This window comes from Chironomus tepperi, unplaced genomic scaffold, assembly GCF_022539635.2.
Source record: "Chironomus tepperi strain 1889 unplaced genomic scaffold, CSIRO-AGI_Ctep_v1 contig_13, whole genome shotgun sequence".
NCBI lineage: Eukaryota > Metazoa > Arthropoda > Insecta > Diptera > Chironomidae > Chironomus > Chironomus tepperi.
The window spans coordinates 1,623,498-1,648,287 of record NW_027226135.1 but is presented as its reverse complement, the minus strand read 5'-3'; the positions used below and the strand labels follow the sequence as shown (position 1 = coordinate 1,648,287).

General features: G+C 31.7%; 2 protein-coding genes across 3 annotated transcripts in view; both read right to left on the bottom strand.

Annotated features, from left to right (window-relative positions):
- Positions 1–8,417, bottom strand: part of LOC139090091 (eukaryotic translation initiation factor 4 gamma 1-like) — a 30,585-nt gene extending 22,168 nt beyond the window's left edge. For both annotated transcript variants that reach the window (XM_070639781.1, XM_070639797.1), the window contains exons 1-2: positions 7,600–8,417; positions 1,049–1,611 (exon numbers count right to left, since the gene is read on the bottom strand). Coding sequence is in view for 1 of the 2 variants with exons in the window: in XM_070639797.1 (XP_070495898.1) it covers positions 1,049–1,124 (76 nt within the window). In the remaining variant the exon portion in view is untranslated. The remainder of the gene's footprint in view (positions 1–1,048; positions 1,612–7,599) is intronic.
- Positions 8,418–9,670: 1,253 nt separating this feature from the next.
- Positions 9,671–10,733, bottom strand: LOC139090298 (L-xylulose reductase). Its single transcript, XM_070640061.1, has 2 exons — positions 10,535–10,733; positions 9,671–10,480 (listed from the first exon to the last, which is right to left on the bottom strand). The coding sequence occupies exons 1-2, from the start codon at positions 10,581–10,583 to the stop codon at positions 9,798–9,800; spliced, it is 732 nt and encodes a 243-aa protein (XP_070496162.1). The 5' UTR covers positions 10,584–10,733; the 3' UTR covers positions 9,671–9,797.
- Between the last annotated feature and the right edge of the window lie 14,057 nt (positions 10,734–24,790).

Sequence of the window (24,790 nt, the reverse complement as noted above, 5' to 3'; positions counted from 1 at the left end):
CATTTTACTGCAACTAATCATTATTATTAGCTTATGAATAGATATTTTAAGCAACATTTAAAGTCAACTTTACTAATTTCCATCAAATTCGGTATGAGTCGACACAAATGAAGTCTATTTAGACATTGGTCGAATTTAGTAGAATTGACTTCGAGCTTGACATAATTGTTATTTTAATATTAATGTTAATTGCATCTGTGAGAGAAATCTGATGATAAATTGAATTTGGTAACTAAATAAATGTTAATTTTGTAAGATATTGTCATTAATTCTTGAGCTTATTAAGTCTTAAATTGAGCTGATTAACAATCATTAAATTGACTTTATCTTAAGGATATCGAACTGATAATGGTTTTCAACCTTACGCTGAGTGGACAACATGACACAATGCCATATTATTGACTAGATCTATGGTCGTCGAATGCCATTTTCTTCGGAACGTTCCATAAAATTTGCCATAAGTCGACCATAGGTCTTAGTTAATAATATGACATTATGTCAAGTTGTCTCCTTGGGTGCAATGCATTTGCTATATCAATATACAGATAAATACATTTTAATCTCGTGATTGAGAATCCAAGAGTGAATTAATCGCATTTTTGATCGAATTTTGATGGATTTTTGTTCGATTTTCGGTTAATTTTATCATTGATTTTTATTCAAATGATAATGATTGATCAATTTTGATGAAAATTTAAACATTTTGAGAGATTTTTAAAAGGATTTTTGAGTTTTGAAATTTGATGAATTTTGAAAAAATTTTAACAAATTTTTAAATTAAATTGATGCCAATTTTGAAGTAAAACTAGACTAAAATATAAATTGGAACAAAATTTGCTCCAAATCTGATCACAATTAATCAAATTCCAATCACCAAACCTCAAAATCTCAAAACATCCCCTCAAAAAATCCCCAAAATATCAACAGTTTCCAAATCAATTAAATCATCAGTTTCCGTCATGATTTGCAATATTTTATATTGTGTTAAAATAGTTAATAGAAATGGAAGTAAAAACAAAGAGTCAAAAAACTAGAAATAGAAACTCACCTGTGAATGGACTTGGTGTGAAGCGTTGAGCTTGAATATTTGTCTGATAACTGGTACGACCCGGATTTGCGCTCATTTTTGTCTTCGTTATTTTTTAATCAATAATTAACAAAACTTATTGAAATTTTATTTTGAATTAATTTGAATATTTTTCTTCAATTTCTCCAATACATTGGAGCTAAATGTTCTTAAGCTGTTCACGGCTTTTGTGGATTGACAAAAAAAAATTTTCACGACTTTTTTTTAGTTGAAAATTCACTTTTTCAACTTTAAAAGTTTAACAAAAAAAAATAAAAACAAAAAAAAAAACAAGAACTTTTTTTGTGCGTGTTCTGCTGCCTATGTGCAGTTCCTTAATGCCACCTCACTTGTTCCTTATTTATTGTTGTTGTTGTTCTTATCAGAAATTATTGAAATTTTGTCCTTTTTTTATCAATTTTTACACTGATTAGTACTGTGTCTTTTATACAGAATGACTAAGTTTATAGTTGTTACGATGAACTCTGCTTTGTGACTGATTACAGCTGTGGAATCTGTCCTTTGACTTGGTTTATGTCTAGTACCTGTAAGGATAAAAAGGAATAAAAATAAGGTAAATTTTTAGAAACTTTTTTTGGTTTTGTTTTGAAGCTAATTCGTAATCGAGGGTGCGGAACTGATTGAAAATTGTCAAATTTGATGCTAAAGAAGGTTGATCAGTTCTGCATCCTTGATTAAAATTGAGGTGAAGTTGGAATCAAATTGAGGTGAATTTTTTGGAAATTTTAATTAATTTTGAGCATATTTCTAGTTTAATTGTCTTAATTATGGATTTAAAGCAGTGATGGGCAGCCTTTTATTACCACTAATGTGCCGCGGCACACAGGTTACCCATAATTTATCAAAAGCAACTGTCACGGACACCACAAGTCGGTTAATCAATCAAAAATCCCACCAATCAGCAATAATCTTCCCCTCAGGACAATTTCACATCTTATCGTCAATAATATGACATTGAAAGTTCCGAATGCCTCGTCCGTGTAGACTTCCCGGGTATTCTCAATCTCAAAAACTGACTAACACATTGCCCTGCCCAGGACTTCCCCAAAAAGACTCCTAAAACCATTCACAACATGTAACAGCATGTACAACTCATCATATCACTCACATGCTTTTTTTTCGTTTCTTATCTATAAAGTCAGTGATTTAAGAGATAAGGCGCCCCTGCAGTGATGAGAAAAATGCACTGCTTGTAGTAAAACATGAGAAGTTATTTCACAGATAACACAGAAAAATTCTCAATTTTTTTATATTGTCTGAAAATTGTCTAGACATGAATAAAAATTGTGGGAGATTGAGGATGATGGAAATAGAGATGGGAATGAGTAATTTTTGGAGATGATTTGGAAATTCGGGAGGAATTGATAAGGTGGGGTCGGTTTCAAATTCAGTGAATTTTAAGATAGACTCGAAGTCTTCATGAGACTCATTTGGAGTCGATTCAATCTTCCATACGAAATCTGAATCAATGTCAAGCTCTGGTGTCAAGCTCTTTGTGATATGGCCAGTAACAGAGTCAGTTGGAAGGCTGGATTTGTAATATCTTAGGCTCTAAATCGGAGCATAGTTCCAGTAAGTAAGTAAGTGTCTAGCTAGAGATTGAAATAAGGTTCAACCAGGAACTCCAACAACTGCAACAACTGCAACAACTGCAAGCTTACATTTGCTGCATTTAGGATGTACATGCCTTTATTTTGGAAGCGTAGACCTGCATTTCGACTGTATTTCATGGTTCGTCCATGGCTACAGGCCTGGAATTTTGGAATGAACCTTAGATTTAAATATCAATGTTGAATACCCAAATGTCAACTTTTTAATGCCGGCATTAAAATCCTAGATAGAAATTTAACGAATAAATGATTCCCTAACAGGCATAGAGCATGCTCTCAAGATTAGAGTAAGCTAACAGCAATGCTAACAATCCTGTCAATCTAGTGCATTTAATGTGAGCAAGCATGCTCTTGGTAAGAGAGCTCATGGTAGACCGAACAACTCCTGGAAAGAAGCTGTCGATAGAGACAGCATTGCATTTATTATTGACAATTAGCAGACGGAAGGACCAGCTTTAGTCGACCTCTGGAAAGCAATGGATCACAGTAGATCTGTACGTCCATCGAAGTAAGTAAGCATGCTCATTGCCTGTTGTGGATTATAATTGTAGACCTCATAAGATAAAGCTTGACAATCCCCAATCAATCGAAAACTGTCAAAAACATATCAAAAAGCTGCCTCAACAACATTCAACATTCAGCCAATTTCCAAGACACTCATACCTGAATAATCTACACATATACATAAATTATGACTCTCGTGACAAGTGCCAGTCATAAAAATAAGTATTACGCAAGGTCTAAACATAATTATCGCAATTCCAAAGACATCAAGTTCTCACAACAAAATAAGTAAATTCAGTCATTGCATATTCAAGACTTGAGCTTGCCTGTCAATAAGATTCTTATTGGATATTGTAATTAGCTCTAAATGAAGTCGTAAAAAGATTTATGAATTCTTAAATACGCCCAGAATTGAAATTTTTTGTGATTTTTAATGACCTGAAAATTTTTATGATTTTTTTGATCCTTTTTTCCTTCTTCTTGGATTTACATTCGTAAATATTTTGACTACGTGATGAATTTTGCATACTTATTTTAGGGATGATTCCTAGTTTATGGGATGATTTGAGACAAATTTGACATTTTTTGGGAATTTAATTGATTTTTTTGGAGGTTTGGTGCCTCCAAATTCGTCATTTTGATGGGTTAGGTAGCTATAATTGACAATTTTGGAGGATGAAAGGAGTTCAGGCTACATTACATATTGTAGAATGGCAGAATTGGCAAATAGATTCACAATTCTGATCAAAAGACAACAAAAAGGACGTTTTAGCTATTTAGATCGTTGAGATTAAGAAGGTTAAGGTCTTAATGATACCAATTGTCATCCCTAAGGATAGTCGAACAAGTCTAATCAAATATAATCAATGAGTTTGAAACTGATCAATGATTTTGATCAAAATTGTCCATTTTTTGAATGATTTTGTTCAGTTCTTATCGGTTTTCAGCATTTTTAATTAAAATTTGTTCGTTTTTGATTGATTTTTCATCAAAACTGATCATTTTGATCAGTTAGGCTTCCTTAATGAAACTTAACAAAGACTTGAAATTGCCAAATATTAGCCAGCGATAGAGACAACCTCAGACACCATTTAAAGAAGACTATAGGCCACAATTGGTCTGTACGACCTACTATATATTACAAATCTCCTTAATACCGTCATAAATTCCTCCAAATTTCCAATTTTTCCACCCAAATCCCAAACAAAAGTCATTCATCGATAAAAATTCACCAAAAATTAAACCAAACCAGTTCAGTTCAAAAAAAACTTTTTTTTTGCCAGCACAACACAAAAAAACATCGCAAACGAGCAATAAAAATGTAGCAATAAGCACATAATAACCGTTGAGTTAAGTAAAAGTGCATTAAGAAAAACTGTACGAGAAAAAAAAAATAAATTTTTTTCTCCGACATGACCTACATGACTTTATTTTCATTATGCAGCTCCACTCGCTGTCTTTGATGTATTAATTATAGCTGCACAAAATCTTATCAAATTGAAAAAAATTTTCTAAAATTAGAAATGTGAAATATTTTTGACCAGAAGTCTGGCTTGTTTGGCTGTCTGGAAGTGAAAAATGTGACAATTTTTTTCATGACTTTTTAATGTGTCTGGAAATAGCTTTTGTTGTCTGGTATTTTTGGGTGATTTTGGACAAAGACGTGTGAATTGTGAGCTTGACTTTCGAAATGAGTCTCATTTGGAAATTGCCAGTTTTTTCTGGTACAGATTTTGAGGGGATTTGGGAGGTCAAAACCCTCTTTTTTCCAAAATTATCTCAAAATTCTTCAATTTTTCATAAACTTTGATGAAAAAAATTTCAGTTGAGATCTAAAACTGACTAAATCGCTGGCAGCCCTTTGCCAATAGCCTATATCAAATACCTTCTATCAACAGCTTCAATCAACTGTTTGGGGCATAGTCGGCAAAGTTTTGAATGGATGAGGAGGGTGTGGGGTTCAAAATTTGAATTTTTTACTTAAATTGCCAACATTTATGGAAGAATTTGACATTTTTTTGCTAAAAATAGTAGAAAATGTCTTCAAAGCTGACTTTTGGACAGTATCAGAGCTCGTGGACGACCATCAGCTATCTTGTAAGGAAGCTGTCGATAGATATAGTATTGTAATTGGCATTGGAGCTTCAAAGAGACTCCTGCGGGAGGTCATGGATCACAATTGATCTGTAAGTAATGGAAAAGTGAAGAATTTTAAGAAAAATTGAGGTTTAACCCCTTGAAATTGAGGTTTGATCTCCCTCAGCCCATCTAAATCCACCCCACATACCAGAATCTGCTCCCAAAAAATCCAACTCCAACCCCAATTTAATCTCAAAAATCCAAACAAACTATTCCTCATTACTAACTGTGCCAATTTCTAATAGATTAATTAGTAATTCATATCCCACAAAAGTTCATGATACAATTAGTATTTTGTTCTAATTAGTTTAGATGATCTGAATAATACGATATGAATCAATACTTTCAAGGTGCGCAAATTTATTGTGTTTTATTGACTAGATTGACTTTCTTTGTCTGATATATATTTTCAGATTTTCAGATTTTCAGATTTTCAGATTTTCAGATTTTCAGATTTTCAGATTTTCAGATTTTCAGATTTTCAGATTTTCAGATTTTCAGATTTTCAGATTTTCAGATTTTCAGATTTTCAGATTTTCAGATTTTCAGATTTTCAGATTTTCAGATTTTCAGATTTTCAGATTTTCAGATTTTCAGATTTTCAGATTTTCAGATTTTCAGATTTTCAGATTTTCAGATTTTCAGATTTTCAGATTCTCAGATTTTCAGATTTTCAGATTCTGAAATTCTGAGATTCTGAGATTCTGAGATTCTGAAATTCTGAAATTCTGAGATTCTGAAATTCTGAGATTCTGAGATTCTGAGATCTGAGATCTGAGATCTGAGATTTAAGATTGAGATTGAGATTGAGGATTGAAGATTGAGGATTGAGGATTGGGAACTAAGGATTGAGAATTGATTCAGTTACGTCATCCCGAGCCGAAGAGTTGTGTCAGATCAACAATGTCAACTTTGAGCTCTGTCCAAGTCCAATTGCATCAAATTTGTGACAAAATTGACATTTTCATCCAGATTCATCCAAAATCCAGCATCAGTCAACCCCTAAGAGCTCCTAAGTGCACAGAAACTCGTCACAACTAGACATAAACCAAACATTAACCACCCATCAACCAGTTATAACATGTTTCTTTGTCCACGCAACCTCTACATGCTACACATCCCAAAAAACATCAAAAAACCTTGATATTTTAGTTTTGAACTAACTACAAAGTCCAGCAAAACCAATTTTATTACCATAGAAATTACATGAGTCATTCATTTAATAACACTTGAGTCTATATGATAATTTATTTTGATGATAACTGTCGTGTCGTTAATAGTTGAAGCTTGAATGAGTTTTTGTAATGTGAAATTCTGGAGATTTTGCCGGTTGGGTTTGGATTTAGTGGGGACAAATTTGAGATTTTGGGGGATATAATGTTGAAAAATGTTAAAAAATTTAGAAAAAATTAAGAAAATTTTTAAAATATTTAAAAATAATTTTAGGAAAATTTAAAAAGTTTGAATTCAAAATAAAAATTGAAAAAAATTTAAAAAAAATTCAAAAAATTCTAAAAAAAGTTTAAAATTTATTAAAATGTGTTAAAGTTCTAAATAAAATTTTAAAATTTTTTTAAAAAATTTGAGATGAATTTTAAAAATTTTAAATAATTTTAAAAAATTCATAAAATTTTTGGAAAATTTCAAAAAGGTTAAAAATATAAATATATTTTAGAATTTTTTAAAAATAAAAAAAATTATTAAAAAATTTAAAAAAATTAAAAAAAAATTGAAAAAAGGTTTAAAAAATTTAAAAAATTTTAAAACAATTTAGAAAAATTCTAAAAACATTGAAAAAAGGTTTAAAAAATTTAAAAAATTTTACAAAATTTTAAATAAATTTTGAAAAACTTTAAAACAATTTTAAAAATGTAAAAAATTCAAAATAGTTCAATTTCAAATAATATGAAGCAGAATCTTGAAAAATCATCACATTTAGTCGCCCGACATTCATTCAATACCGCAAAATAGTAAACAAGTAATTAAAAAAATTTTAAATAAAAATCACAAAATATTTTTTCAAATTTTTTTAACTCAAATTTCACAATTTAAACTAAAATTCCATCTCTACATCCCCAAATTCCCTTCAAAATCCACCAAAACCCCAAAAATATGCTCAAAAAAAATTCTCCAATTCCCTCATTGATTCCACACACAGACGACAGTCTCGTCTAACCTCAAAAAAATTTTTTTTTTATTTTTATTTCAACTAAAAGAACCGAAAAAAAAAATAAAATAACAAAAAATGTCAATTCCTACCTCAAAAAGTCCAGTCAATGACAACACAAAAAAATCAATTTTTCAAAATTAAAAAAATCCAAAAAAAAAAAACTTTTTTTTCAGCCTTTTTTAATTCAATTTCACTTTAAAAATTTTATATTTTATATTTTTTCACTCACAAATGCAAGTTTTTTTTCTATTTTTTTTTTATTTTTTCTTTCGTTGTGTGTGTAAATTTTACAATATAAAAAAAATTTCTTTTTGACACAAACACAAATAAAAAAAAAATTTAAAAATTTATTTTTTGCTGACAAAATTTGAAAATAAAAATTTATCAAAATTGTCAATTGTCTATTTGGTCTGTGCCTGTCTCTGTGGCTGGCTGTTCCTGACTTTTTTGGTAATTTTTTTGCAAAAAATTTCAACTTTTTTTTTTTTATTCCAACTTTATATAATGAATGCACTTATCACTTAATGATTAAGAACTATACACAATTAAAAAGTATGTCAAATTAATGTTCAACCTGTCCAACATCCATGTGCTGTTAAGTCAAGTCCGACTCGATTAAAAGTCGAGTCAAAAAATGGCTGTAAAAGTTTCTTTTTTTCACTTCTTTTTTTTTTGCCTTTTTTTTTTCCTTGTGATAACTTTTTTTTTGTGTGGATTTTTTTTTTCAGCACCTTTTTGTCGGATACGCGAACCGTCGCTGTCGATATGCGACACGTTTCGTAGTGGAACGAGTTGATTGATTAAGAACAAGTTACAAAGTTCTTAATTAAATCAGTGAAAATTTTTAAGTTTTTAAGTTAAAAAAAACTTTTTTTTTTTTCTTCTCTTTTTGCCTTGTGGCTCTATTCTGACGGTTGTCACTGATGTCGTGTACATGTGGACGTTCATGAGATGGTTGGACGACCCCGCATTTGTGATTGTCGATTTGGATAATAATTTTGAATTTTTTTTGAACGTTATTTATTTTTTGATGAAATTTTGCAATTTTTGTGTGAATTTTTTGGAAGGTTTTGTGCATGATTTGGACTGCTTTATGTCCAGTTCATATGGCTATGGGAGTGTGGGCTCAAAAAGTTCAAGGACTTCATTCTAGAGAGGACCATTGGCCTTTAGTATAGGAATCCAAACTCCAAAAATGGATTCAATAGAGTCCGACTTCCAAAATCCTGCCAACTATGGATTGCTACGCAGTGACATCGTGACATGGTATCATGATCTAATCACAGTAATTGCACTTACTTTATTACTTTCTTATTGGAACCATGCTCTGACTTGGAGCATACTCACTTACTTCTTCGCTGGCCGTACTGATCAAATGTGATCCATGGCCTCCCTCAGTCGGTTCCTGAAGTTGGCTCTATCGCTGGCTACCGATTGCCAATTTGGAGTTTAGACCTGTATTGCCGGCCGAATCACAAAGCTTGCACAAATTCTCAGTTTTGACATCTAACTGGCATTTCTTCATTACCGTCCTACGCAATGCTGCTCTTGGAGCACCAGGACGCCTTTTTCTTATGGATTCCGACCAAGGTCAGTATAGCAAGCTTGTGTCTCTCCCTCAGTTACAACACTATTCCGTTTTCCGATTGCACTTACTGTCTATTTGGATATTATAGCATCGAAAGCATCTTGTTGTCTAATTTTGAATCTACTTGACTATCATAACATCGACAGTGTTGTGCTGCATGATACTGACTGTTTTAATGTTAAGCAATCTGATATCAAGACATTGTAATGATGCTGGTACTGTCAAAAGTACGTGTTGATGGATCAAATGTGATGAATAAGCTATTGTCTTTGATGTTACTTTAGAGGTGTCGTTTATGAAGATCTAGAAGATCCAGAATCAAGGAAGGATGAGAAATGACCCTCCTTGATTGACCTCCTACAACAATGTCAACTGTTCCTGTTAATTTAGTTGACTTGAACATTTAAAATTCAATTTTTTAATTTACATTTTTATTAAAAATTCATAAAATTTATTGAACTTAATTCTTGGAAGGGATATGGCGTAGAATTGGCTGAACATCCAGGTCTCTAGGCCAGCATAGCTTAAGCTACAGGTCTCAAGCCAGAGTCTTGTCAGTCTAGAGCTGGATTTCCGCCCAATCCAATGACATATGCCTTCCAAGATTCCACACAGCATACAAAAATCCATTAAAATACACGTCAACCATCCTTTCCTGCCAAAATACAAGCCAACCATCCCCTTCCCAGCCCAAAGTCCTCAAGCACTCATCAATCCACCCTCAATTGGCAAACAATGTCCATTAATATAACTTGACTCATCACTCAACAGCCAAATCACCGGATCAACAACTTCCTTAACTTCACCAAATCTATTTAATGGAATTCTCGACAGCAATGGACCAGCCTTTTGTGGATCACTCCAATTCTCACGTCCCATTCGTGTTAAAATGACAGTTGGATTAACAGAATTAACACGAATATTTCTTGGTGCCAGTTCCAATGCTAAATTTCTCGTAAGTGCATCAAGACCGGCTTTAGACATGCAATAAATTGTATGATCAGCAAGTGCCTTAAGGCTGGCAACAGACGATAAATTAACAATTGCTGATCCATTTTCAAGTTTTGGCAACAATGACTGAATGACATTAAAGCATGCCTTAAGATTAACATCCATTGTCATGTCATAATCATTCTCGGTTAGTTCCTCAAATGGCTTAATAACAGCTATGCCTGCATTATTGACAATTCCATTAATTCTTATGTCCAATGACTGTAAAGTGTCACGGGTTTGGTTCCAATCTGACAGATCTAATTGGATTGGTGTGAAGTTTGGGGAGTTAAGTTGGGTTTTAAGGTCATTCAGCGGTGCTGACGATCGTGAGATTCCGATGACTTTGACATTGAGGTTGATGAGAGCTGTGACGATGTCTCGGCCGATTCCTAAAAAGTGGAATTGGATGTTAGAGGATTAAAATAATTTTAAGGATGTCATACCTTGTCCAACGCCTGTAACAACGATTGTCTTTCCACTTAATGAGCTCATTTTATGTCCAATAAGATTGAATTTTTGTCAGATGAAGGAACAAACAGCCACAATATAAAGCTTAAATTGTCATGTAATTTAATGAGACCTAATCAGCATACAGATGAAGATTATCAAGCTACTTTAAAATTTATAAACACAAAAAACAAAACAAACTGATAAGAAATTTGAAAGAAAAATTCAAAAAAATAATGACCGTTAATTTTATTTTAACATTTTTTTGGTGTTTTTTTGGCATTTTAATGCATTTATTGACTAAAGATATAAGAATGATTAAACAATTTAACATAGTTAGGCACTAAATAGTGATAATGACTTAATATTTAAGAGTTTTGGCTTATTCTTAATCAGAGTTGTCTTCTATTGATTTGATAGCAACGACATCAATCGAAGCCACATCTAGACATATCCAGGTATATTTAGGAAATAGAATACTCATTTGTCTTGGCGTGCCTATGTCTAGGTTTGTGCCAATGCCAGGGTATCTTAGTTTTGCCTATGAAAAGGCATGTCTTAGGGTTGTTAAAAGCAGAATCTGATTGATATCCACATGTATCCACACATTATCCCATATGCATGCATGAATTATATGGACACATTCTGTAAATCAGGATATGCTTATGATAACCTTGTGTATGAATATACCTAGTTATTAGATAGACCAGTAGTTAGTCACAGTCGTGTGCTATGCAGTGCTGTGAAAATTTTAAAATGTTGTTTAAAGGACTGTGGTGCCGTGGCACAAAAAAGGTTGTCCACAACTAGTTTAGACATCTGTACTAGGCATGTTTTGACAAACTCTGATTCTAATTTATTTACATTTAATCATAAAGTGCTTTAAATTCAGTGTCACTAAAAACTTTCTTTGCTAAATCTACAAATGGTTGAAGTCTTGTCCGATAATCATCGTGTCGAAATCTCTTAAAAACCGTTTCATTCTCATTTTTACTTCTAACAGCCAACAACTCGCGAAGTCCATCGACATTTTCTACAAATATTTCCACAATGAACTTTGCGACTTCTGATGAAAGTAGACTATTATGAACTGCATTGAAAATCAAAGTTTCACCATTTTTGTTTAAAGTCATAAACATTTCTTGAATTTCATCAACTGAGAAGGTTTCCATGATTATCCTTTTGTAGAGTAGAAATGTTTCCAAATTATATCCTCTACACATCATGTGCAATGTTGAAATTTCATCATATGAAGTCAGCAGAATTTTCCGCTGATCTTGGCTCAAGTATTTTTTGACGAAAATCCAAAGCTCCTCAATTGATTTCAGATATTTAATCATTCTTACATCATAAGTTATGAATGTGTCTCTTTTTATTTCTTTGCATCAAAAGGTTTACGATTTCATCTTTGTTGAGGTATTTTACTATCAATTTTAAGAAATTTTCACAATATTTTCATCTGGTTCATTCATCGCAAACAATAGGTTTTGTTTAAATTCTGGATCTTTATACAGCAAAACGGTTTTCATTTGAGTTTCGTTTAACTTTGTCTCAGCTAATTCCCAAAAGGTTGTAAAAGTTTTTAATGAAATGTCAAGTCCATAGTGAAAGCTTTGTGAATACATAGAAAAAAACTCAAAATATTCAGGCTGAGAGAAGTTTTTGGATTTTATGAATTCGATGAAATCAGCCTTGGTTTTAATGTCATTTAAGATTGTTTGAATTGGTTGAAATTGATGTGAAATCTTCGTGACATTTGCTACATAATTGACATATTCCTGATCATCTCTATTAACCCATAAGTCGTATAAAATATTAATAGTTTGAAACTTTCCTTCAAAAATTTGATTTTGATCTTCTTTGTTGAAATTTAGCTCAACTGCTTCTGTCAGAAATGTCAAATCCTCGATAGATTGTGCATTGAGAATTAATTCATGGAATAATGTTCGATTTTTTCCAACTTTCCATAAACTTTTAAGAAGTTTTTGATCCTTTTTGAAAAATTTTGTCAGACATTTAATTTCATATACATTGTTCATAAACACAAATATGTCATTGAACTCATGATACATCAGATGACTGATTTCCTCATTAAATTTGTCATCTGTGTCTTTAGAATATGCTTCAATAAAACCAGTAATAAAATCAACAATCACATAATGATCTCTAATTCCGAATAAAAACAAAAGTCTCAATCGAGCTTCATCCCGACTCACTTGTCCATCCTGCAGGTTCCAAACCTTAGTGTACATGTACTGTGCGATGAAAAATTCCATCAATGTTCGATGATCGAAATTTAAATCTCCATTTGAATCTGGGAATAAAATTCCGTACCTTGAAATCTCATCGTCCGTCCATTTAAGATTAAGTTTCAAAATTCCAAGATTTATGTGGTCAATAATACGATTATTTCTATAATCCCTAATTTTGAAACTACTAAATAACCTTTTAACTGCAAAATGTTGATGAATTTCCCGAAACATTTCCTGTCTTTCAATTCGTTGTTGTGTCATTTGTGACTACATCTCCTTTTTCTTGCTGAACAATATCGAACATTTGATTGATGTAGAACTCAAAAAATGAATACAAATTTGTGGAATCATCAAGTGATTGTGACTGTGAGTAAGACTTGCAGATCATGCTAAGCATCTGTGGACTTTTGATCATGCCGTTGCCACTTCTTTCATTTTCTAATCTTTTAATGAATGAACCAATCTTCTGCTTAGCTATTGTGATGTTTTCGGCACTAAACTTCTCAGATTCCAGGAACTTTGTGATGAATTCATCTCGATTTTCCAAACTAAATGGAGCTAAGCTGTGCTCGCGTACATGAAATATGTTGGTGACATTGTGCTTGAAACTTGGTCTTGTGGATATCCATTGGATGTTGTTTGTAAACTTATAAATTGACTCAAATAGCCTCAATGATTCATTTAGAGAATAAGGACTGATCTCGTCGAGTCCATCCCAAAAGAAAATTGACTGATTTGACGCAAATTTTTGACTGAAGACTTCCATTTCCGGTTTTGAGGTTAGATTGAAGATCTTTTGACTCAGGAATTGAATTATGCTTTGTGGAACTAATCCTTGATCCTGAATATTTGATCCCAAATAGCTGTGCAGCTCCTTGAGTGCTGTATAATGTTGCTTTAAATCGATGTATGAGACCCAACGTAATGGATAATTCTGCTTAAATTCCAGAGCCATTCTCCTGAATGTTGTGGACTTTCCACTTCCTGGTCCGTCAGTTAGGAGCACCAACTTGTCATTCTTTAAATCATCAATAGTTCTTGAAGTATATGGGAATATGTCATGATTTAGTTCATCGTATTCATTAGAAAGTCCAAGTTATCAGAAACAGGTGTGATTTTTCGTGTTACATAAATTTGAGACTTTTGATGAACTTTATGTCCAATTTTCAGTCCTGAAACACGAAATTTGTGACTTTTGTATCCACTGTAAATCCTCTGCTCCAAATTATCTGCTGAACTACCATTTTGTGTCTGTACTGCACTGGTATTAAAACTACTAATGTGCTGATCACCCATGGCTGCATCAGGTGTTGTATTCCTTTGACTTATATACACATTAGAGTCATAAACCTAGAAATTAAGAAGAAATTAGTATCATATGATTATGTATCACATACTTTGATGTCCCAAGCAGCCCAAGCAATTAAATTAAATATTTACATTACCTTAATCATGTTCCCAATTTCATCAATAGACAGTGATTTACAGGATGTCAAGTTGCGTCCAAATAAGTCACCAAAAAGGACATTTTGACCTTGAAAATCGACAGTGGAATTGAAAATCTTAAATCGCAGTTCATCTGTTAAATTTCCACAGCTGTAAATTGGTTCCATTTGGATTGGAAGATAGGAAAGGAACCAAGTCAACCAAATGGAGAACGGAATTGTGAGAAATAAAAATGTTGATAAAATTGATAAAGTGAAGATTTGTTGCTTTTGTTTCTTGGTACGGTCCGCAAACTTTTGAATTTGTTCTTCTGCCTTGATTTCGATATTTGGAAGTGAATTTTCCATGTCAATTGCTGTGAATTTTTGAGAAAAATCAAAAAGTTGTGGAAAAATTCTTTGATTTTCTTTCAATTTTTCATCATTATTTGAATATTGAACAATCATTTGAGGAACTCGAACAATCAATTCAGCATGCTGATGATCATATGAATAATTTTGAAAGACTCTTTGAATTAGGATCTCATTATGTGCTCTAATCTGACACATGAATGCAATTGCATGAAATTTTTCCATTTTATCATCATCATGTGTACTGTAATAAGGACGACATTGATTGTTATAAACAAGATGAACAGCATAATGACATAATTCATGGATTAATGTCCCATAAGCTTCAAATTTCTTATTTGGATTAAAAAAATCCTGAGCTGCAACATAAATGTGTCGAGTTGTGTGATAAATTCCTTTCGTATATTCATCAGCTGTTGGATTCAGGTACTGTACTGAGTCACGCTTAATATCGAAAATGATTTGAAAGTCACGCGATGCAGCAACAACTTTAAGAATTAATGATACAAATGGATGAATTTTGTTAAGGAATTCAAATGCTTTTAGGACACATTCATATTTCTTATCCTTATCCACATCCGGTATGTCATGTCCAACAAATGAATTTGCAGTTAAAATTATCAAATGTTTATCTGTCCAATTTTGGACATATTTTAAATTAATTCCACGCATATTTTCACGATGAACTGGATCAAGATTCTTGAAAATTTCATTGACATTCTCTTTTGGACCAATGAAGACATTTTTGGATAGAAGCAAATCATAAATTTCTAATTTTTCACATTTTGCAGCTTTTGCAGCTGCAGATTTATTCTTTTTTGTATAAAAATACTTTAAATTTGAATTTTGTTGTAAAATTTCTTTAATTTTTTCAACATTTTCATCTTTTATGAATTTATGAAGTTCCTCTGCACGACTTGCAAATGCATTCAACTCTTTTGTTGCTTTATCTTTATGGAATTTTGATGGATATACAGAATTGGCATTAAGTAACAAAAGGACAATGTTAAAATGCTCATTTTCCCATGCAAGATCAACAGCTGTTTTATTTGCAATCAAATTATTCAAATCAAATCCTTGTTTAAGGAAGAAATTGACTGAATTTTCATCTCCAAGTTCAGCAGCAAGCATGAGTAAATTAAAATCACGTTCATCAGCCAATCCAATTAAATTAAGTTGACAAATGTCACCAGATGATTTCAAAATACTCAAAATATCCAAACATATTCCTGAATGTCCATAAATTTTCATTGATTTTATCAAAAATTTCAATAAAAATTTCAAAATTTCATTTTCAAAATTAATTGAAAAAATTTTTCCATTTCCATATTTCCAAAAAATTTCACTTTTTTCCGGCTTTTCAAATAAAATTATTGAAAATATTTTCCTCAATTTTCCAAATATTTTCACAATATTTTTCCGATCTGTTCCGATGTAATCTAATGGATCGATGATCTCAAAATTCATTAAAAATCCTGAAGATTCTTCACTAAATTTATCAATAAACCAACTCTGCTCGAGCATTTCCAAAGCATTTTCATCTTTTGGGCACTTTTTGATGAAAATTCCTTCAACATTTCCAAATGAAAATTCATCTCGATTTACATTAAATTCAATTACAGTCACTCCATTCAATAATTCACTAATAACTGATGATAATTCACAATTAATTGACAAACTTGCTCTTTCAACATCACTTTCACTTATTATCGGTGCTGGTGGTGGACATGGCATTTCTATCGATGTACATGCTGATAAATCTACAGGAAAATGCAGTAAATTAGTGAAAAATAATAAAGCTCGTCATCAAAAGTGATGGTCAGTGATTAAAAGTAATGCAAAGTACTGTATTTAGTTCCTGCTTATGTCTTCTTCCCATTGATCATGGGTAAAGGCAAAAGGAAACAAAATTTGTGTCCAAAAATCAATTTGGATGAAATAAGAACAATTGAAGATTACAACGAAAGATCCAGGAAGAGGAAGTAAATTCCACAGCATGTCTCAGTCTCCGAAATCTCCAGTTTCAACAGCAACAAAGAATATTGGAGGACAAAACCTCAATCATCAGCATCCTGCATGCCAAAGGCATTCCATTCCACACAACAATATCATTTGTCCTCAATGACTACTTTGAGGCTCCAACGAATGAAGTGCTGAAGACGCTACAAAATGAAAAAGTTCCAGCCATCAAAAATGTGAACATCAACGTCCTTAACCACAATCATAGCAATATCGACAACATTATCGTTAAATTGGAGAACATCAGAATTCCAACAAAAGTCCGACTCAATGCTTCAACTGCCAACGTTGAGATCATTCATCTCAAAACTGCGGATATGAATGCACGGAAAATCATGCTCAATGTCAATGCAAACGGAACATCCTTAAAGGAAATTGCCAACTGCATTAACTGCAATGGTGATCATGCTGCCAACCACAGATTGTGTCCATCGTTCATCTCGTACTTCAAGAGAATCGAAAACTCAAGACATAAAACACTAAAATGCAGCCAAAAGTCAATTTGGACAGCAACAATTATCCACCGTTAGTAAGCATACAGCATAAGCAGCTGCTTATCCATATCCAGTTAATATTGCATGCAACTCATCATCGTCAAGTCATTAAGCAATTAATCAGGAATAACTGTCTATTAGCACAACTTACGCAGAACAGCTCAAAAAAGCCGAAAGTCAATTCAAAAAATTCACCGAAGCTCAAGAACGACTAAAAAAGTCCCAAATAATGCAGAAGCAATAAATCAATATTGCAAATATGTCCAGGAAGCTGTAAAAATGCCAGCAGATGCTCATTACTAGTAATAAAGTGGATCAGAATTCATGGGAATGTTCACAACATGTGCTGATCACTGCACGATCAGTCATTCATTTTAAAAGTCAGTCGGAGCTTCGCTCGTCCAACTTGAGTTGATTACAGTACTTATAGCTGTCACAAAACAAGTCAAGCTGATCTACGCATAAATACAATTATCAAAAAATCATTTAAATGATGAAATTCTTAAATTTGCAATACAATTGTAATTCAATAGAACTGTAATACTTTAGTTCATGACCAAATGTCCCAAAAACATGCGAATGACATAAGATCCAATGGATTTTTTCGTAATACTTTTCATCACTTAGAACTTTTCACATTATTAAGTCAATTAATTAAGTATTTTTAAGTTTAAATCAATTAATTTGGATATAAAGTAATTAAATGTAGGCATTGACACTCTTCATTCGGATTTGATCCATTCCTGCATTTAAAATAATTTATTATTTTAATTTATTTAGATTAATTAATTAATTGATTAATTTCTTCACATTTTGTAAAGTACAGGAAAGAATTAGCCGAGTTTAAAATTAAGATTGAGTAAAATTTGGTAACATTTTAACATATTTTATCTAGTTTTATCTTAGGATATTAATTTTTTTTATTATTAATAATTTTTTTATGATCAGCTAATACTTATTATGTTAATTAAACTAATTTACGTTTGCTTCCGTAGAGTAATACTAGGAACATAAAATCTTTATGCTACAATTTAAATCATAATAAACACATAAATTTAGCGATTTTTATTAATTTTTCTGAAAATTTTTAAAATGAACAATTCCTCAGAAAAGCTATTTTTTTTGAATTTTAGCATTAATTACAGCACTAATCATATCAAGTTATATGCCAAAATGTTTGTTTTATAAATTTCTACATCAATAACTATCAAAAGTGATCCTAAAAAGTCAAACTAAAGAGAAAAATGCCTCTAACTTCAAATTTGAGTGTAATTTTAAACGGCCATGCCCATTAGTTTTTATTATTAATATTTATTTTATGATTGCTAAAATGTTGAAAATGCTCATGTTTCGGATAAAAACTACGAAACAGATTAATTTTCCTTTATTCAAATGAAAATCTCTCACATAAGCAATAATTAGCGTAATTAGGATGAAAATTCATTTAAAAATTCAATATTTCGACTTGATTTTACTATATTAAAGTGAAAACCTCTCCAATAAGCTTTTTTTGTCTTAATTTTCCTATATTATTGTAAAAAATCCTTTGTAAAACCAAATTTTGTCCAGATTTTCCTATATTAGCTTGTAAAACTCATCTGATTAGCCAATTTTAACATCAATTTTGTTATAATTGATTGAAAATTTTTGAGAAAAGCCGAATTTTTGGCCAAAAATAGGATAAAATTAATGGAAATTGTTATTTTTTATCTTAAATTTCTTATACTTGAATGAAAACTATGGAAAATGCAGCTATTCAAACTAATTTTCTCACATCAGTGAGTAAAAAAAGCCAAAAATATCCAGGTTAAAGTTTGCATTCATCCGGTTCATAAAATCTTTCATACAAATGAAACGTGTGTCAATGTCTTGATGAAATGTAGCTTGCAATAATGAAGAAAAGCTCCAAAAATGTGAATTATATCCACAAGAAGCAATAAGATTGCAGCATAAGGATTTAAATTATTTAATTAATTTAATTTACTTACTTTTTAATTCAATTTCGTTCATTTTCTTCCAATTTTGTCACTTCACTTTTCAAACTTATCACTGAACACGATCAACGCACAAACGGAACTGATTCCTTAATGAAATTTTCTCTGAGTAATTTTTAATTTGATCTTTTTTTTTCTTGTGTGTGATAATTGAGTGCGCTCTTGATTTTAATAGCTAAGGCAGGTCTGACCCAACAATGGAATCGACTCAAATTTCTCAAAATTGGAAATTCATGCTACAATTTCAATTAACTTTAACCAACTTACTCAAGGAGCTTTGCATCAATTTAAAGGACGAATTAGCGACAAGGATCTTAATTCTAAGCAAATCAATTCCATATAAGCCTTAATGACCTCAATTTAATATATCAGTCATAAATTTGATGCAATTGATCGAAGACCAAAGACAAAATGCTGAAGGCCGAAGACCGAGACTAGCTGTAAAGTCTCGTGCTTGCTCTTTACATCCTTAAACCTTTAGTAATAACATCATGGACCCTAACAGGAAAGAGCATGTTTACATGCAACTAATGTACCAAAAATCAGTTTCTTTACCTCCTGTTAGGGGATGTTAGTTCCATATCCATAAACAATTTAAGAATCTTTGCATGTCTTATAGACTAATTGTGATCTATGACTTGTCATAGATGCCATTTATAGCTGGCTTTAGCACTAACTTCCATTTGCAAATTCCCAAAGTCAAGTTAAATTCCGAAAAAAATATTTCCAGGCCTGTGCTTTAACCCGGACATGCAAACAAAAATGTCTAAAATTTGTCAAAAATTCCAAAATTTGAATTGAGATTTCGACTTGTTGAAAAATCGGGACATTTTAAGGCAGAGTTGGTAGAACTCCAAGGTGGAAAAAAAGTCGAGTCCGGACTCCAAAGTCCTGCCAACTATGTTTTGTGGCTCTGTCGGAACACAGCAGCAAGGGTGAAAAATACAGCAGATGGCCGCTCTACACTATATGTATCAATAGCTTCCTTCCAAGAGTGTTAAGGTCAAAAAGGTAGTGAATGCGAAATATGTGTGACTTTAGGTACATCTAGCTTAACTCCTGCCATATACCAATCTCATCTTCTCGCATTAAAGACCATCAATCCATGCTACATAGTTGGGTGGAGTCGAATGAGGCTCTTGTTAATACAGATTGGAACCGGAATGGATTTTGTTAGGATTTTCCAGTCCGAACATCGAGAAAGCATGCAAAATGGTAAATGACATAAGATCCAATTAATTTTGTCGTAATACCCAGCATTACTTAGAATTTCATGCTTTTTGCTATAATTAAAGTGTCGGCAAATTGCTTATCAACTTCGTGCTGATCATATCGCAAGATATTTTCACCATATGGATCGCTACAGGGTTGTTATTGCCAATTTTGAGGAATCTGAGTCGATTTTGTGTAATTTTTTTCTCTTTTTTCGTCATCTTCTCTTAAATAATTTTAAGGAACTTAAGAATTGTCGGTAAAAAGGGTCAGAAATGCAAGTTGCGATGCATAAATCTTGGATTCTTCCTGACTTTATGTCACATAATTTGCAGATGGATTAAGATGTCCTTTAATAAATGAAATTAAAAGCATGCTCAATTATCGCACAAATTTATTACATTTTTTAGACAAAAAAAAATCTACGCAGAGAGCTATAAATCAAGTCAAAATTGAAAAATAGTCAGTTCCGTTCGTGCGTTGATCGTGTTCAGTGATAAGTTTGGAAAGTGAAGTGACAAAATTGAAAGAAAATGAGCGAAATTGAATTAAAAAGTAAGTAAATTAAATTAATTAAATAATTTAAATCCTTATGCTGCAATCTTATTGCTTCTTGTGGATATAATTCACATTTTTGGAGCTTTTCTTCATTATTGCAAGCTACATTTCATCAAGACATTGACACACGCTTCATTCGGATGAAAGATTTTATGAACCGGATGAATGCAAACTTTAACCTGAATATTTTTAATCCAAAAATCACATTTTTGGTTGTTTTTACTCACTGATGTGAGAAAATTAGTTTGAATAGCTGCATTTTTCATAGTTTTCATTCAAGTATGAGAAATTTAAGATAAACAATAACAATTTCCATTATTTTTCATCCTTTTTTGGCCAAAAATTCGGCTTTTCTCAAAATTTTTCAATCAATTATAACAAAATTTATGTTAAATTTGGCTAATCAGATGAATTTTTCATCCTAGTGTAGGAAAATTGAGACACAATTTGGTTTTTTGAGGATTTTTTACAATAATATAGGAAAATAAAGACAAAAAAAGCTTCTTCGAGAGGTTTTCACTTTAATATAGTAAAATCAAGTCGAAATATTGAATTTTTAAATGAATTTTCATCCTAATTACGCTAATTATTGCTTATGTGAGAGATTTTCATTTGAATAAAGGAAAATTAAAGCGAAATTGGCATTTTTTGTAAGATTTTCATCCTAAAATAGCCAAATTGAGACAATTTTTTAACCTTTTTCGAGAGTTTATCGCCCTAATATAAAAACCGAGGCAAAATAGAGCTTTTCTGAGGAATTTTCATCCTAATAAAGGAAAATCTAAGCAAAATTAGTCTGTATCGTAGTTTTATCCTAGTATAAGAAGCACGTGAGCAGTTTTCAACATTTTAGCGATCATAAAATAAAAATTAATAATTAAAAGCTATTAATATCCTTGATAAAATAGAAAAATGTGTTAAAATATTACCAAATTTTACTCAATCTTAATTTTAAACTCGGCTAATTCTTTCCTGTACTTTACAAAATGTGAAGAAATTAATCAATTAATTAATTAATCTAAATAAATTTAAATAATAATTTTTTTTTAATTCAGGAATGGATCAAATCCGAATGAAGAGTGTCAATGCCTACATTTAATTACTTTATATCCAAATTAATTGATTTAAACTTAAAAATACTTAATTAATTGACTTAATAATGTAAAAAAGTTCTAAGTGATGAAAAGTATTACGAAAAAATCCATTGGATCTTATGTCATTCGCATGTTTTTGGGACATTTGGTCATGAACTAAAGTATTACAGTTCTATTGAATTACAATTGTATTGCAAATTTAAGAATTTCATCATTTAAATGATTTTTTGATAATTATATTTATGCGTAGATCAGCTTGACTTGTTTTGTGACAGCTATAAGTACTGTAATGCTGTACAAGCTGGACGAGCGAAGCTCAGACTGACTTTTAAAATGAATGACTGGTCGTGCATTGATCAGCACATGGTGTGAATATTCCCATGAATCCTGATCCACTTTATTACTAGTAATGAGCATCTGCTGGCATTTTTTCAGCTTCCTCGACAAATTTGCAATATTGATTTATTGCTTCTGCATTATTTGTGACTTTTTTCAGTCATTCTTGAGCTTCGGTGAATTTCTTGAATAGAATCTCAGCTTTTTTGAGTTTTTCTGCGTAAGTTGTGCTAATAGACAGTTGTTGCTGATTAATTGCTTCATGACTTGACGATGATGAGTTGCATGCAATATTAACTGGATATGGATAAGCAGCTGCTTGATGTATGTTGACTAACGGTGGATATTTGTTGCTGTCCAAATTGACTTTTGGCTGCATTTTAGTGTTTTATGTCTTGAGTTTTCGATTCTCTTGAAGTACGAGATGAACGATGAGCACAGTCTGTGGTTGGCAGCATGATCACCATTGCAGTTAATGCAGTTGGCAATTTCCTTTCACGGATGTTCCGTTTGCATTGACATTGAGCATGATTTTCCGTGCATTCTTATCCACAGTTTTGAGATGAATGATCTCAACGTTGGCAGTTGAAGCATTGAGTCGGACTTTTGTTGGAATTCTTGATGTATTTCCAATTTGACGATAATGTTGTCGATATTGCGATGATTGTTGTTGAGGACGTTGATGTTCATATTTTTGATGGCTGGAACTTTTTCATTTTGTAGCATATTCAGCACTTCATTCGTTGGAGCCTCAAAGTAGTCATTGAGGACAAATAATATTGCTGTGTGGAATGGAATAATGCCTTTGGCTTGCAGGATGTTGATGATTGAGGTTTTGTCCTCCAATATTCTTTGTTGCTGTTAAAACTAGAGATTTCTCGGATGAGACTTGCTGTGGAATTTACTTCCTCTTCCTGGATCTTTCGTTGCGATCTTCAATTGTTCTTATTTTATCCAAATTGATTTTTGGACACAAATTTTGTTTCCTTTTGCCTTTACCCATGATCAATGGGAAGAAGACATAAGCAGGAACTAAATACAGTACTTTGCATTACTTTTAATCACTGACCATCACTTTTGATGACGAGCTTTATTATTTTTCACTAATTTACTGCATTTTCCTGTAGATTTATCAGCATGTACATCGATAGAAATGCCATGTCCACCACCAGCACCGATAATAAGTGAAAGTGATGTTGAAAGAGCAAGTTTGTCAATTAATTGTGAATTATCATCAGTTATTAGTGAATTATTGAATGGAGTGACTGTAATTGAATTTAATGTAAATCGAGATGAATTTTCATTTGGAAATGTTGAAGGAATTTTCATCAAAAAGTGCCCAAAAGATGAAAATGCTTTGGAAATGCTCGAGCAGAGTTGGTTTATTGATAAATTTAGTGAAGAATCTTCAGGATTTTTAATGAATTTTGAGATCATCGATCCATTAGATTACATCGGAACAGATCGGAAAAATATTGTGAAAATATTTGGAAAATTGAGGAAAATATTTTCAATAATTTTATTTGAAAAGCCGGAAAAAAGTGAAATTTTTTGGAAATATGGAAATGGAAAAATTTTTTCAATTAATTTTGAAAATGAAATTTTGAAATTTTTATTGAAATTTTTGATAAAATCAATGAAAATTTATGGACATTCAGGAATATGTTTGGATATTTTGAGTATTTTGAAATCATCTGGTGACATTTGTCAACTTAATTTAATTGGATTGGCTGATGAACGTGATTTTAATTTACTCATGCTTGCTGCTGAACTTGGAGATGAAAATTCAGTCAATTTCTTCCTTAAACAAGGATTTGATTTGAATAATTTGATTGCAAATAAAACAGCTGTTGATCTTGCATGGGAAAATGAGCATTTTAACATTGTCCTTTTGTTACTTAATGCCAATTCTGTATATCCATCAAAATTCCATAAAGATAAAGCAACAAAAGAGTTGAATGCATTTGCAAGTCGTGCAGAGGAACTTCATAAATTCATAAAAGATGAAAATGTTGAAAAAATTAAAGAAATTTTACAACAAAATTCAAATTTAAAGTATTTTTATACAAAAAAGAATAAATCTGCAGCTGCAAAAGCTGCAAAATGTGAAAAATTAGAAATTTATGATTTGCTTCTATCCAAAAATGTCTTCATTGGTCCAAAAGAGAATGTCAATGAAATTTTCAAGAATCTTGATCCAGTTCATCGTGAAAATATGCGTGGAATTAATTTAAAATATGTCCAAAATTGGACAGATAAACATTTGATAATTTTAACTGCAAATTCATTTGTTGGACATGATATACCGGATGTGGATAAGGATAAGAAATATGAATGTGTCCTAAAAGCATTTGAATTCCTTAATAAAATTCATCCATTTGTATCATTAATTCTTAAAGTTGTTGCTGCATCGCGTGACTTTCAAATCATTTTCGATATTAAGCGTGACTCAGTACAGTACCTGAATCCAACAGCTGATGAATATACGAAAGGAATT